Source organism: Choristoneura fumiferana, chromosome 14 (assembly GCF_025370935.1).
Source record: "Choristoneura fumiferana chromosome 14, NRCan_CFum_1, whole genome shotgun sequence".
Lineage (NCBI taxonomy): Eukaryota > Metazoa > Arthropoda > Insecta > Lepidoptera > Tortricidae > Choristoneura > Choristoneura fumiferana.
This window is the reverse complement of record NC_133485.1, coordinates 9,187,775-9,204,036: the sequence shown is the minus strand read 5'-3', so window position 1 is coordinate 9,204,036 and position 16,262 is coordinate 9,187,775. Positions and strand designations below refer to the sequence as shown.

Genomic DNA, 16,262 nt, shown 5'->3' with positions numbered 1-16,262 from the left:
TCGACACCAACTCTCACTGCATCTCCGGAATTTGCTATTCAGGTTTCAAATAAGTGCATGAACTTTTGATGATGATGTAAATACGATTTTATTTTAAACATAATTATACTTATTAAGTTGCGTCGACAGTCTAATACTGTCAATCAAATTACAGAAAGGGCCAATGAATATTTCTGGGCGGCCTGGGTGAAAGAAAGACGCTTCGCGACCATTTATAAGAAGAAATTGATAAAATTTGATCTGATTATTAACTATACCTGTATCCTTGTAAAAAAATACTTGCTTTTTTATCATCCAACCATATTGTCGATTTGCAAAATAAACTCTCACCTATTTCTGAGTGCGATCGGTTTAGCAATAGTTATTGGATAGTCGGCATTGTGTCAAGTCGCGGTCGCGCGCCCGCGCCGCGTCCACGCGGAATGCTCTGTGGAATTTCATTTCGTTAGTGACGCGCCACGACTGGGCTTGCGGAAATTTGACTTTTATCATATCTACATATGTGGAGATCTTTGTCGGTGTTTCACTGACTCATAATATTATGACTTTCAGGTTACTCTGAAAAATTTGCTTCCTTGATTGTTGATCCTTCTGTGGTCAATGAATTTCGATGTCTAAATCTATTACCACATCTGAAATGGACTTGGAAATCTAAAGCAAGCACTCTTTATTTTATATCTTTTAGGATTCGCTAGTTCAGTTGAAGTGTTATCATTTCAAACTGAGTTTTCTCCAAGTTATCGCCCATCTGGTGAGTTAATAAAATGGTAGTTATTTGACCGGGGCGGACCGGAGGCGGCAGGGTTCGGAAGCAGATAAATAATATTCAAAGCATTTTCCGATGCGCGGCGTATTGTAGCGGCGTCGCGCCGGCCGGGCACGGCAGCTGCGCGCCGTAATATTGTGTTATACTTTATCGAATTTGCATGTTTTTACTGAATAACATTCCTTTGGCGCACTCGACATCAAAGGCCAAGGCAAAAGTGATTTCGCACTGAGTTAGTTCAACAAGATTCAGTTTCACCCCTCCTCATACTCGGCTTCTAAATAATTTTGATGTACCTAATAAGGGAAATTGTAAATGGGCATTCGACTTTTGATATTTTAAACAAGCTGAAGCGCTGAACTCTACTGTTTGTACGTTGTGTTATTATAATGATGTGAATCGGTGCACGTGACTCCCCTGCCCCTGTTTAGCGTTTGTCAGCTCAAAGTGCTTCTGTATAACTTGGCGCTGTTTGCTTGTCGATTGCTTTGTTTCCGGTGTTTGAATGTAAACATAAACCTGTCAATTTTATTATTTACATTCCGATTAATTAATTTGACTTCACAGTACGTTAAAAAAGTAGCATTTCATGTTGGTTATTTCTTTTGAATGATAGTATTAAAAGGTTTAATCAGACCTGTGTGGTTCTATCTTGGGTTCTATGTACCATGTGTTGTTGTTATCGAAATATTTATACATCGAGCTTACGGGTTATTTGCCCATACAAATTGTCGAACAAACTTTGTATAACATTACACTCACATTCATAGGAGCTTATTTTTTACCCGAACTGCCTGAAGGAGGGTTATTTAGATTAAATATTTAAAAGAAATCTAATATTACCTATACTAAATTTTAAAAAATTAGTGAATTGAATTTATTTTTACTTTTATTTATTTTTTCAGAGTACCTGTAGCATAATATGTTTTTGTATGATTCTATCTCTGTTGGTTCTCCAATAAAGTAAAAAAAAAATAGCGCCAAGAAAAGCCTGTAAGTACCATAGGTCAGTTGCTACGTCATTTACATCTTTCCATTACCGCCGAGCGCCCCGGGCGGTCTATAAAATATTTATGTCCGAAGTAACATTAAGAAAACGCCGCTTATTTCTTGTAAATCCACTAACATGTATGTTTAATGCTTAATCTTGGTCGTTTGATGTCGCTCAAAGTCGACGCCTGCGAAGCCGCTTAGCAGTGGACACGGGAATTGCCTCTCCGCTTTGCCCCTCTTTAATTCATCCCGGGAGCGATCTACCCGTGAAATTGTTACTTAAGAACTTAATCGACGCATCGCTCTTTGTCTTTGAACTAGACGTTTTACAAACAACCTTTTATTGAATTCGATGTTTACTGTCCTTTATTGTGAATAGCATTTGTTTCAATTTTGTTTTCAAATTGCTTTCGCTCAAAAGACGTTATCTGTAACTGCTGTTTCATTCTGTATAAAATTAGATAAAATTGTTTGTTACGATTAAGCTTTTACAGTAGCCTTGGCTTTTTGACATTGGTAAGCCACATTTGGAGTTGCTACCGAATTAATTTAATCATAAGTGCGTGTATATCCGCAGCTAAGTCGGATTAAACCTGGAGCTGCTAATTAGAGAGTGTTGTGCTCATATTACATGCTAATCGCATTCCACTTAACGCATGTATTCACTGTTTCATTGCTTGAGTTACGTGATCATTTACTGTACCTTTTAGCGAGTACCGTATGATATGGCAATAGCGACATTTATTGCTGCTTCCCATCGTCTCACTCACATTTTTTCTCACCATGTAGACTCTTTTTATTACTTTAAAATTTACATTGTGAAATTCAATTTTTGCGTATGGGTGAAGCGCCTGGTCGGTAAAGGCCCGGTAATGTGTCACTTGGGGATAACGATTCCACGTCTTCCACGCTGATTTTTTCGCGTCCAAAAATAATGTTGTAAATAAATAAAATAATCCATTCTTGGAAGACAGTGGTATCAAAATCAAACTTAAACATCATTGTTCCTAAAGTTGTGTTAAAAACCAATTGTAAATTAACATGTGTTGTAAATTAACAATTATATTTCTATTATTTGTTATAATAGCGGCTCAAGTAATACATAATCTGTGAAAGTTTCAAGTGTCTACCTATTACGGTTTTAGAGATAGATCGATTTCTAAGGGTGGGCAAAAAACGTCATAAACTTACGTTTCATATATGGGAGCACTGTTTAATTTTTGATTTATTTTATTTTTGTTATAGTAGGTACCTATAGAAACACAAACTCTGTGAAAATTTTAACTGTCTGCAGTCTGTTCAATATAGGAATGGACCGAAGGAAAATAGGCTCTTTATAGTGCACGCTTTAGGAAGTCATTTAATAAATTTATTTTTTTAGTGTACGGTCCAAACTTAATTCTAATTATAATATCGACGACGTAAATGTTAGTTTCATTTATTCATCAACTAGTTGTTGGCCACGACTCCGTTCACGTAGAGTTCGTTTGTTGCTATCCCGCGGGAACTATGCAATTCTCTGGAATTAAAACTATTCTATGTCCTTCCCCGGGACTTGTACTATCTGTATACCGAATTTCATCTAAATCGTTTCAACGGATAAGACGTGAAGAGGTAGGTAACAAACAAACATACAGACTTACAAACTTTCGCATTTATATTAATATTAGTGAGATTAACTTTGCTATTTTTCGTATCATAATTTAAAAACGATAAAAAAAACTTATCCTATTTTGCTAAAAACAGAAACGTGTTCCTATAAAATACCTAAAGAATTCAAGAAATATTTTGTACATTATTTTATAGTTTTTAATCGACAGTTTGAATCTAAATGTGACGGACCTTTAATCATATACAATAGTTAACTTTTCACAACTGAAGCACTGCTCCAAATTTTATGAAATTTGGAATGGAAAAAGCTTGAACTTCATAGCAGGACCTACGAGTAAAATATTTTTAAACAGGGAATAAGAGCGGATGAGTCCACGAAACACAATTATTAAATAAATGTATAAATATAAATTGAATTAATATTACGTAGCGAATTACGCAATAGTAATGTGTTATTTTGTAAGTACATTACGTATTATTCTACTTACAAAATAAACAACAATTATGACTTCATCTTATTCTTTTATTCATCATCATCATAATTACGATTTCACAAAAAATGTTTAGAACCCCTTCTTCTGTGATCTTCTAGAGTCCAATGTTATCCTGAATGAAGTATAGCTATTACTGACACGCAGTTAGATGGACAGACAGCGGAGGCTTCGTAACAGGGTTCTGTTTGGTATCCTCCGTAAACTGTATTTAGACACCAATTCGTGACTCTAAGATATTTAGAACTCGAGATATTGGATATATTATACCTATTATTCAAAATGGCTGCCATAAATTTGAAGATGGCCGACGGAGGAGTTTGTTTTCTATCAACATTACAAAATCCGTATTCTTACTTATTAAAAGAGACGACAATAACCGCCGCGACTGAAATATAAACACCAACAAAGAGCAACATGTGGCATCGCCTTACAAAACGACAGACCGCACCACGAGAAAAATGTATATCAGAGTGAATATCGATTTCAAATAAAATTGCAACCTTTTCAGATAACGAGGCGACATTTTCCCCTTTTCCGGGACCCGTTTGTCGCTCGCGTCTCACATTGGGAATTTATCCACCGAAATAAGCAGATAACGAAGCTAATGGTAGCGCCACCGAGTGAAATATATGACACCCAACGATTGGCTCCTTCTGAATGGACGTCTTTTGTTGAAATGCAATTGAAGTATAGCTACTCGTACTTCTAGTGTGTCAAAATAATTGACGTTTTAAAGACGGTCTCGCAGTTATTTGTGTTGTGTGTTCTTGTTACCGAGACGTGTGGCGTTGCATTAATACTGTTATCGAAATAAGCTTCTTTCATTCTATGTGCATGTTTGGATAATTAGTTTTTATCGATGTTATTAATACTTTTTCTCTTTTGTCCACAGATTTTTCTATCTGTATCATTTCTCGTTCTACGCATACCACTACCGGTTTAACGGGCAGTACAGCAGCCTCGCGCTTGTCACGTCGTGGCTTTTTATACAGGTAATTACTTCAGAAATATTTAATGAACATTAACACGTTTGCGTTATGTTGTATTTAATTTTCCGCATAACCCTTTGCGGTCAAGTTGAGTCAAGTAACACTTGACATTTTCATCATGTCAACTAAATAAACGTTAAGGTCTGCCTGTAGGGGGTCATCGCTGGATTTAGCTTATTCTGATTAGATACCTGCGTCTGTATAACATCAGTGGGCGATGTCGTTTGTTTGTGAAGCACACTTTGATGTTGACGGCCGCGGGCGCCGGTTGCGTGTGTGCCCGCACGAAGAATCAGCAGATTAGCTGTTTGTCTAAAGCGATATTAACATCCCGTTGCCCGTACTCGTTATTAAATCTCGGACCTCCCTTTCAATGCTATTCAAATGTTTGTGTACCTATGTTATGATGAACGCATGCATTTTGATATGGTTACTTTAACAAGCAACGAAATGAAAGTTTATTGTGCTCACGTCATTATTCCGCGGATCACGAGGTGTGCCCCTCGAGTTCTGATTTCACGCACACGCACCCGCAATATTTTATCATCTTGGCACAGTTGAACCTTCCAGTTATTATTTTTAAGTACGAGGAGCGAAAACCGACTTAGCCGGCTCTAAAAATGCTGGGTCGACCCGCAAACATTTGTCAACAAATCACGTCCCCATACGTTATTGTGACAGAGTCATACACTTCGCCGCGTTGCGCTACAAATTGTAACCATAACGTCGTGGAAATAAAAGTTATGCGTTGGCCGTCGTTTATCTGTCGGTCTAGCTGGCGCGATGGACGTCGCTGCCGCGTCAAAGTTTTGTCAAATGTTTTCCGGGACAACTTCCAAATAACAACCGTGCGTGTAATGTTTCTCGCGCGGCCGGGGCCCCGAGATGACGCATTTAAACAACGTCATTTGAAAGGTCGCGGAAGTTCCTGACCTTATTTTATAGAAGTTTTTGAATGGGTACTAATAATTAATATACTGAACGGCAAAAATCTGACCGTCAAATGTATGCAATAATAGGTAATTTTATATGCAGTGGGGCAAATTTTGTGCCATTAAGTATATTATGTCCGTAAGTCAAATAGGTAGATAGATAATAATATAGCTTATGAACACAACGAAAATGAAGCGTATAAAAGGGAAAAGTGGTGGTCTCTGCTGACTGACATGGCGTCGAAGAAAAGGACAACTGCAGATATGTTTTTCATATCGGGAGCAAAGTGGAAATAATGCGTGTGTGTGTATGCTGTAGCTGCGCTCGAAACTGTTCATCGGTTGTTTTGTGACCATATAACGTATCTTTACTTAAATCTTTGGGAGTACGTACGTACGTGCTTACTTCAAAATCATTTTCAACTCTGAGAATCTGACAAAATGTTAGTGTAACTGAATTCCGGTATACTTACTGTGAACTTCGATTAATTTTATATTAATTTTTGTTTACCTCTTTATTGTATCTAATGAGCATTTCATGATCGAACGGTTATGAAATGTGTTAATATCGCGTACCAACTTACCTTAAAAAGCGTTTAAGTGAAAATCTCGAGAGTTAATGCTCGATAGCTGCGCTGAAGTTATGGGTAATAATATTGAATATAATATGGAAGGCAGCCATTAGCCTGCCAAGACTGGGCATAAAGTGCCTACCTAAATTTCCGCAAAGTATGGATTTGTCTCAAGCCCAGTTTAGATTACCAAGAAAAATCGTGCAAGTTGCCTTACATTGAGATTCCTTAAAGCGAACGACTTTAAAGTGACCCATCGAGCGCCGCAATGTAATGCAACTTGCATGCTTGTTATTGCAGATCTAAACTGGGCTTTATGAGCGAGCATTATAGATTAACTATCATAAAACGTTGTCCTAAAAGTATCCATTCTTTGTTTTATATGAAACTCTTAAAAGAAAATCCAGCATATAGGTATTGCCTATGCTGTGATATCAGTGTGTAAAGCTGGTATTGATTGAATATGAAATAACGTATTAATCGAGATAGAACAACAAGGTAAATGTACATGCTCCGTTATGCAAAACGAGGACGCCTCGAGCTGGCGCGGTAGGCTCTGCTGGATTACAGCGCGGGAAGGGCCGACGTCGAAAAACAAGAAGCCCCTTCGGAATGCAAAGTGAGGGCTTATCTTATAATCATCGAGCGTGTCAACTTATTAAAAATCATATTTCACGAGGTCGCCTCCCCGGTCGGGACGCGGCGCGCATAACATTGATGGCGCCCAACGCGGGACCGTCCGTTACATTAATTTAAACCGTCGCAACTTGTTGACAACAAGCTCAAACTAGAATCCGTGTTTATATCACACTGACTCGCCGACGACAATATTCAATTTGTCACCTCGTCTTAGTTTGGTATACTATTTTTCGTTTTTGTAAAAGGGATCCATTCAAGATAATAATAGGCACGCTTTGGCCTAATTCCTGTCAAGTCCTAAATAAACAACCGACGTCCGCCATTACAGGGGCGCGGTTTAGAGCGGTAATCTTACAGATCTCGCACTCTATCTCGCACTAATTATAGTTGAACTTAAATCAAACAGTTCTCTAACCTTTACCATTGTTTTTAATAGGTGTACTCGTATTGAATACATCTACATATCAAATGTCGCGACTTTGTTTTTTTCAAAGAATTCGTTTATTGTGCTGCCTCGGGAACTTACGGTTTTCCGGGATAAAAACTATCTTGTGTCCTACTCAGGGTCTCAAATTATTTCGACACCAAAATACATCACGATCGCTAGAGTAGGTAGGTACGTGGATCATGAAAGCGAAATAAATATATAACAATATTACTTACCTAATGATTAAAAAGCTATTCATTGAATGAGAAATGTGTGTAAATTAGACAGTGTTCCCTTTTCATATACATGAACAAATATTTATGCGTAGTATATGTGGAAACCTTTAATTGGCTTTATTGTTACATGTTTTTTTAATAACCCGTAATATTTAATTTAAGCTGTTGGGTTTCCAAATAAAATAAATAAATAATCACGTAATAATATCCATATCATCAAGATTTGCAGGTATTAAGCAGACGTACACGTTGCGTGTACGTGTGGGTATACGTTGTGCATAGAGCCGTTTGTTTTGTATTTATATTTAATTCAATGTCTTCGCTTCTAATTCGTGATTCCTTTCCGTTAGCTGCAGGATTAGTTAAATGAAAAGGGATTTTTTCTTCTTTTCCGAATGCCCCTCGTGCCACGCAGTTCGCCGTCCGCTGTTTTTTCTTTGCATTTTAAATCAAAATAACTTTATTTTCGTCAAGAGTTTTCCACCGTCTCGGCATAATCAACGCGCCAGCTGTAAAGTGTTTAAGACAATTTTGCGGCAGAAAAAATATCATCACAAAGAGCTTTCGCTTTCCTTTGATGTGTTAAGTCGGCTGTTGAGAGGTGTTCAGTTCCCTGCCGCTGTTCACGATTGCAACTACTATCATAAAGTGCGTGCTCTAAGCTCAAAGGTCTAAGGCGTGTTGCATCTGGCGCTGAGACTGTTATCACGTATTTTTTTTTTAAATAGAAATACCTTCCATTAAGACCTACAAACAATTAAAAATACAAAAAATACCTAGGAAAAATATCATACCTACCCACGTTAACGAAGTGTTAACAATCGAAAAATGTTCATTATGTTCCGTAGTTAATATAGATGTTTTGTAGCAGACACGAGCGGTAAATCTCAAAGCGGCTGATGTTAATGGACGTATAAAAGGGAATCATCTCTGTCCATTAAATACCTTTTAAATGTTTGATCCTTTTTTCAAATCTGTTGCGGCGGTGATCCGACATGTGATTGGGGCGGGTCGCTTCAATTAAGGTCATGCAATGTGAAGTTGTCCTGTAAAAGGGCAATGTACCTGTCTATACGTACGAGGGTAACGGCAGCGTGTATTTTTGTTGCCACAAACTTCAAGGGTAGTTAGTAAAGGACCTAATAAACATACTTTAATATTTATGTTTTAATAAAAATAATACTTTTTTCCATACAATAAAATAGCACGCAATGTATCAGTCCATGACCATGATCGCTACTATCGTTTTATTCGAAACATTGCACTTACTGATGCGACAAGACAACTGTCACAGATCCGTTTCTCTCTCGTGTCATAATTATTGTACACACGCAAAACATGGCTGCTCGAAAAAAAAAAAAACATAAATTAACTACGATTTGGTAGTTAATGCGAATAAAACCAACGTCTGGTTGCTATTTGTGATTGTATAAAAAATACACGCTGCATAAGTATACAAACGAATGTTGAATGCAATGACCTCGTTATCGCTTAAAGTCAGGGCTTGTTAACGTTACCAAATTCGCATTACCTATATAAGTAACGTTACGTAAACGGTAAAATCGTAAAAATACCTTGTACCGGTATTAAATTATAACGTTACTCTGTAACGGTAAATTTCCTTTACATAGTATTAATAGTAGGGCTTTTTAACGTTACCCAATTCACATTATTATAGCGTTAAAAAAGTAACATTACTTCAATCGGTAATTTTTGTTTTTAGTTTTTCCGTGACCATGAGACTTGAAATGGACTCAAAACGTCGGGATCAAAATTATAATCGTGAATGCATATTATAATCCGTAAAAAAATGCAATTCTTAATTATTTTTTGATACGGATTACATAAAAGCACATACATATCGACACCTCCTACGTATACTGGTACAAGTGACAAATTTCTGATTTTTAGTTTTTTGCAATTTTGTGATTAAAATTTCCTTATTTACCTACCACAAAAATTTGCACGGATATTCCTATTAGTTTTGGAAATAAAGTGACGTATATGAATGCATCTAACACCGTTTTGCTAATCGGTACAACGTATACTGAGGCAACCGACATGCACCACTATACGCGGCACCGATATTGTCGCGGGGCCGGGGAAGTCCAGTGTAACTGGCAGTTGCCTCAGTGTACGCGCTAGCCGTCGCTGCGTGCGGACCGTTTAAACTGTTCTATGAACACATAATTTGATAGTATATATAAAAAAAAACATGTTTTGGTCTGACAATTGCGGAGGGCAAGACCACAATTGCCGTATTTCTCATAGACAGTCATGGAAACTAAATCCAATGTGAAACCTTTTCGTGATCTATTTCGCTATGATTTCTTTGGCAAATATATGGGATGTCAACATAACATTACAACAACACAGCACAACACAACAGTACAACATAACACCATAACATGGTAGTAACATTACAACATAACAGTACAACGGTTCCACCCAGTACCAGTACGTGATTCATTTCCTCGGCTATACCTACATGTACGCGTGCTATAAATATAACATTGCAGTATTACATTGCATTCTGGTAGTTGAGCATCCCCAAAAAGAAGGCGAAGGCATGCATGCTTTAATTAAATGATAACAGTAAATTTCAATATACCTACAGGTTGATAAAAAAAATCCTGTACTATACTGTAACCCATATTAGGGCTACTGATTACTATACGATATAAGTGGGAAAACATCGAAATTAGAAAGTCTTCTTGCGACTCCACTTCCATGCAAAACTTTTTTTTTTCGAATCACAGTATTTTTCTACTTGGATCATATTAGTAATTAGTAGCCCTAATGTGGTTTCAAGTATAGTACAGGTTTTAATAACCCCCTATACACATTTTTTTATACACACCTAAGAAATGGTACCTGGCTATGTATATGGCGAAAACGGGTAAACCGTATGAAGTTATAGAAGTTTCCCAAGACTCAGAAACAGACACAAAATTTAAATCTATTGTCAAGAAGACATTAATATATAAGGCGTATTATTAAAATTAATGATTATATCATGAATAGGGAAATTTGAAATAATTCCGATCCGCATTGGCGAGTGCTTACTCCAAATAGCGAATTGAGAATTTTTAAATATGTAGTTGTGTTAAATACTTGTGATGTATAGATATCACTAAAATATGATTGTAAATCTGTTTACAAAATATACCTAGGTTTATTGCCAGACTCTTCTCAACAGAGGTTTTTTCGAACCGGTGGTAGATTTTTTTGACATTCATAAGTGCTTGTTACAATCTAAATTGAATAAAGATATTTTGACTTTGACTCAATATTTCATGTCAAAGCTTGGCTTAAGCAAAGTGCTAATCAGACTCGCGCACGAAGGGTTCCATACCATCTATACAACTTCATTAGGATTAGAAAAAAATGGCAAAAAAATACATTTGTTGTATGGGGGCCCCCTTAAATATTTATTCTGTTCTATTTTTTTATATATATATTATATCGACTACAGTTATACATAATCTGTGAAAATTTCAACTGTCTAACTATCATGGTTCATGAGATACAGCCTGGTGACAGACGACGGACGGCGAAGTAGTATATAGAAGTAGGGTTTCCGTTTATACCCTTTGGGTACGGAACCCTGAAGAGGCACAAAAAGCTAAACCGTTATGTACAAATGGGTGCGATGCGATATATGTATCACATGAGGAACCTTTCACAATAAAATACGAGTACACATTTGAACAGGAATACGAATCCATTGAATGTGCTTCCATTAATTTAAAGCACTTAATACAATTACTTTTCTTAATAAAACCATTTATATTTCAAGTGAGGTTTCTTATAAAGGTATATTTCTGTATTTTGTATAGCAAGTTTAAAACATTACTAGCGGTATATTGGTACAAGTGGCATGCTAATGTTAGCGTATATTGATGCAAGTGATAAAAACGTTTATAAATCAATAGATGAAGGTAAAAGAGCATCTGTTTTATTGTTCATTGCAAGCCATATAAGTATTTCATCTAAAAATTCATATACAATATAAAAATATCGTTAGATCAGTAATCTACGCATTACGCCGTATACTGGAGCAAGTGGTAATTAGCTCAGTATACCGCACAACTACAAGATGTAAAATACGCGTATAGTAGTGTATCTGCAATTTTCTCAAAAACTATAAGAAATTTCAAAATTCCATGAATACAGGTAGAAAGCAAATATTTTCTTTGGAACCAATGCAAAATTTTGAAAAGTTATATCATCAAATGAGAAAGTTACAAGTTTTGGAACCTTTGAACAGCTTTCCTGTAAATTTATGATTATGCACTTGTACCAGTATACGTAGGAGGTGTCGATATAGTTGTAGAGTAGATTTAATAGCATAAACAAATGTTCTGATTTAGCAGAATGATGACCAGGGACGCCGCTATAATGTAAAAGTGAGAAGTAATCAGGAAGTGAACAGCTTATAACGTTAAATTTTTTATACTGGTAAAAATTTAAAAAGTAACGGTACATCGTTTAACGTTAATTAGGATTTAACGTTAAATCTCTTTGACAGAGGTAACGTTACCACCTTTTTACCGGTATTAGAAGCCCTGCTTAAAATGCGCCACAACTACAAATACATTAGTGGACCAATTGAATGCTGAACTCTCACCTAATATTTCAATTATAGATGGTAATCAAAAGAAGTGGCACTGGAGATATCGTTTGCAATGGCACGGCGTGCTCTTCCAACAATAAACACAAATCACAAAGGCGTCGCAACTTATCCTCGCCGCTGCTGCCACCGCCGCTAACCCGTTACACCGGCAACACGGAAAAAAATCAAAACGAGAGGATCACAAAATATAATTTCAAATAAAAGTTCACTGCGGAGCGGTCACAAGTTTCTTAATTAAAACTTACGTCGGACGTCGCGAGGGGAGGGAACTTTGACCCAGAAATAAATAAATAGAAACGGGGATACTCTCGGTGGTGTCACGAGTCGCTCATTTATTTGTCCAAAGGAGTTTTGCTCAGTTCGACGGACGTGCCTCATAATCTACTCTGCTGGGCTACTACGAAACTCGAAACTCGAAGTTCGTATCGTACCGTCCCTCACGCTCTCGTATTAAATAGTATAAGTGTCCGAGGGACCGCATGACACGAACTTCGAGTTTCCAGTTTCGTAGTAGCCCAGCTGCTCGGGACGTCTCAAGTAAATATCGACGCGCCGCTTAGCTGCGCCGGGGTGTCTCCTACTTGCAGCTTATCTCTTTACCGTTTATTTATTGTTACATGTGCGGCGTGTCCTCTTACCTTCCCAGAGTGCACATATTTACCTACTTAACTTGTATCGAATGTAATAACGCAATGTTTTTGTTCCAGCATTCGATGTTGTACTTCTTCCATCACTATGAACTGCCTGTGATACTACAACAGGCTCAGCTGCAGCAGTTGCTTCTCCGTACTCACCATGGCATGGGTGGGATGGTAGGTCTGGCAGGCATCGCGGCGCTGGCCAGTGGGGCCGCGTACCACGACGCTCCTGGCACCGGTACCCAAGCCACTCCCCCAACTACACAGTCTACAACGCAAACCGTGCAAAATACTGCGCAGTCCACCACACAAACTACACCTTCGGTCTCGACTGCACAAACGAATACAACCCATACAGGCGACGTGACGTCATCAAGAACGGTAGCTGCCGAAACCACTGCCACCGGTACCAACACAGGTATCGTTAGCGAGAATGTAGAAAGAAACTTATCAGCTGACACTAAGTCTACAAAGGTCTCTAACATAATAAAGTCTATCAGTCCTAGTGGTGAAAATGATATCAAAATAGAAGAGATCGCGAGAAAGAACTCGCGCGATGGAGATAAAGTTTTGAGTAGTAGTAACGTTACTACTACTGATCGGAACAATGACTTAAACAATACTCCAAATGCTGCCGCTAAGAAGGCTATTAAGAACGGTCAGGATGAAACGTCGACTTTGGACCGTCGACGACGGGGTAGCAGCGCCCTGGCCGACGTCGATCCCCCCTTGCTCTCGACGTCTGACGAAGACATAGGTACTGAGAGAAGGGCTCTTAGGATTCCTTCAGAGCCTGACGACCTAGACTAATCTTATTATTATTCCTTATACTTGTCAACTTTGCAATGCACATATTCAGTGTCCATTAATCGATCAGCTTACTTGATGATTTTATTATGACTTTAATGATGATTTTCATACGAGTAGTAGAATTGATACTACGTGAACTTTTGTAATTTAACAGAGTGTTTTGTTTTCTAACTAAGTACACTTCGTTTTTTATTTATGATGAGAGCTTTAAGTTTTGGATAATGTTAGCTACTACATTTAGAGCGTTGTTAAGAACGTTATTAACATTAATGTGTTTATTAATACAACATTATATGTTATAGTTTATCTACGTTTTAGCTGAATACGTGAACATTTTTTTGCATCTTAGACTCTCATCTACAAAAAAAGAAGGTATAAAATGTCCACTATTGAAGACTGCTTAACAAGTACAGTCAGTATCAAAATCGCTGCACACTTTTGTCCTTTTCACTTTGCAGGGGTTAGAATCATTTTGTCTAAAAAGCAGGTGGTCTATGGAGCAAGTGGTCTAAGAAGCAACTGGTCTAAGTAGCAAGTGTTCTAAAAAGTTTCCCGAATGTTTGGTCCTTTCATCGTTAATTCTATGACTCAAATTCGACGGATCTCCGCTTCGCGTAGCTCCTATTCCGGTGGCTGACGGGCCTTAACGCAACTAGCTCTTTTTCAGTCTCCGACACGAACGTGAACGGGTTTACCAGTTGCTTTTTAGATCACTTTACTTAGACCAGCGAACGAAGTGATACTAACGCCTTCATAGCTACGTAAGTAACGCCATACAAGATTTTGTTATTGCGACAAACCAAAAAGTGATCTGCTACTTTCAATGCTGGCTGTACATACCTGTTCTCGAGAGCGTTATTCTTAAAAACTTGTTAGTGATTTTTTTGTAGTATATCATATGTTCAGAAAGGTGATTGTAGTAAGTAAGACGATGTAATGCCACTAAGGCAAATATGTAAATAATTTGATGTCGATAAAATATTTATTAGGATCTTATTTTTGTTAACTCCGTTTGTTAATTTGTACATGCTTAGTGGATGGCGCTGGAAGTTGGCATACTCTTATCAGTGATTTAGTTTATTGCAATAAAATATTTTCTGTCATATTTGCGCATTTTTATTGAAATTTCCTCATTAATTTCTAGTTAATTTCTAAAAAAAATAATACTTACTTTACTTGTTCAAACAATTAAATTATATAACAATGAAAACTAAAAATAATCTGTTGAAGTCAGCTGTGTTCAGTCATGTCATTTCATACAATATAGTAGGTAGGTACTTTGCCACCGCTATCGTTGATACCGTAGTGATTTTATTCTTTTTGTTAGTGGTCACTCAAAAATGTACCTCCTGCGGCTGCCCGACAAGAGCGTCGAATCTATTGTCATTGTGTAATCCGTGGTAGTTGTAGTACGGTCAAGGACTTTCATTCATGTCATGAGCCGCCATAGAGCCTTTTCAAAGGAAAAGTCATTAGTACGATTTTCCTTGTTAATTAATGTGATGATCACTATGACGTTTAGGTATCTGAAATGGTTCAATGGTGGCTCAGAATTAAAGTCCTTGACACCTTCCTCGTACAACAAGTCCTTGTACAACCGCACTTTGGTGGCGAATCGTGTGAGAGAGAGAGATAGAGAAGAAGCAATTTTACATTTCCCACTATTTAAATTTGCGTTTGTGAAGTTAGCTACGAGTACCGGCTTTTAGATGTCACTCCATGGGAAGCTTTCGCGCGAAAACCTGCTCAATTGCTCTTGGAACTAACTTTACTGACGCAAACTTATTTGGCGCGAATGAGGGTTCCTTGACCAGCGAAATATTGCTAGATGGCCATAAACATAAAGTAACTACGTTGTGCTTGGTATCATTTTCGGGTACTTTAACCCGTCGAGCGATTTGGGGGTGCAAAAAGCGCCTAGCGAAATTTGTCCGGAACTGCGATAGACACACTCACTGAGTGCACCTAGCGCATTTTCGGACAGGTTTCCTTAGGCACACACGTGTGTGCCTAAATCGCTCGACGGGTTAAGCATGCCGAATTCATTTTTAATATGATAATTATACCAATATATTATTGTAAAATCAACCTGATAAAAACAATTTTAGTATGTTGTTGTGATTTCAAAGTAAATAAATTTGGCATTTTTAGTTACTACAATTGCTTCTTCTCATTTCTTTAGTAAACAAATTCATTTTTTTTTATAAAGTATGAAGTACAATACTAAACTGTATGTTTATTTATTTACCGATATTTTTTGGCCAAATTGACGTATAAAGAAATCCTCTTTACCCTTTCTAACAGTATTAATTTCATTTTCAATGTAAGCAATTATCAAGCTCAGAGCGCAAAGTACTCCTGCGCATGTTTGTCGCGCGGCAATAAATATACTCAGCGGCACAAAATTTGGCCTATTCTTCATACAAAATTACCTCTATTTCTGCATACATTTGAGGGCCAGATTTTTTGCCTATTTTCTTATAAGTTTATGGTAGATAATAATACCATTAAAGTATATA

The 16,262-nt window shown here is 37.4% G+C and overlaps 1 protein-coding gene across 1 annotated transcript in view; it reads left to right on the top strand.

Moving 5' to 3' along the window:
- The window catches only part of LOC141434980 (membralin-like), a 131,127-nt gene extending 116,279 nt beyond the window's left edge, over nucleotides 1-14,848 (top strand). The window contains exons 7-8 of the mRNA XM_074097475.1: nucleotides 4,757-4,856; nucleotides 13,003-14,848. Coding sequence (XP_073953576.1) covers nucleotides 4,757-4,856; nucleotides 13,003-13,743 — 841 coding nt within the window. The 3' untranslated portion in view covers nucleotides 13,744-14,848. The remainder of the gene's footprint in view (nucleotides 1-4,756; nucleotides 4,857-13,002) is intronic.
- The last annotated feature ends 1,414 nt before the right edge of the window (nucleotides 14,849-16,262 follow it).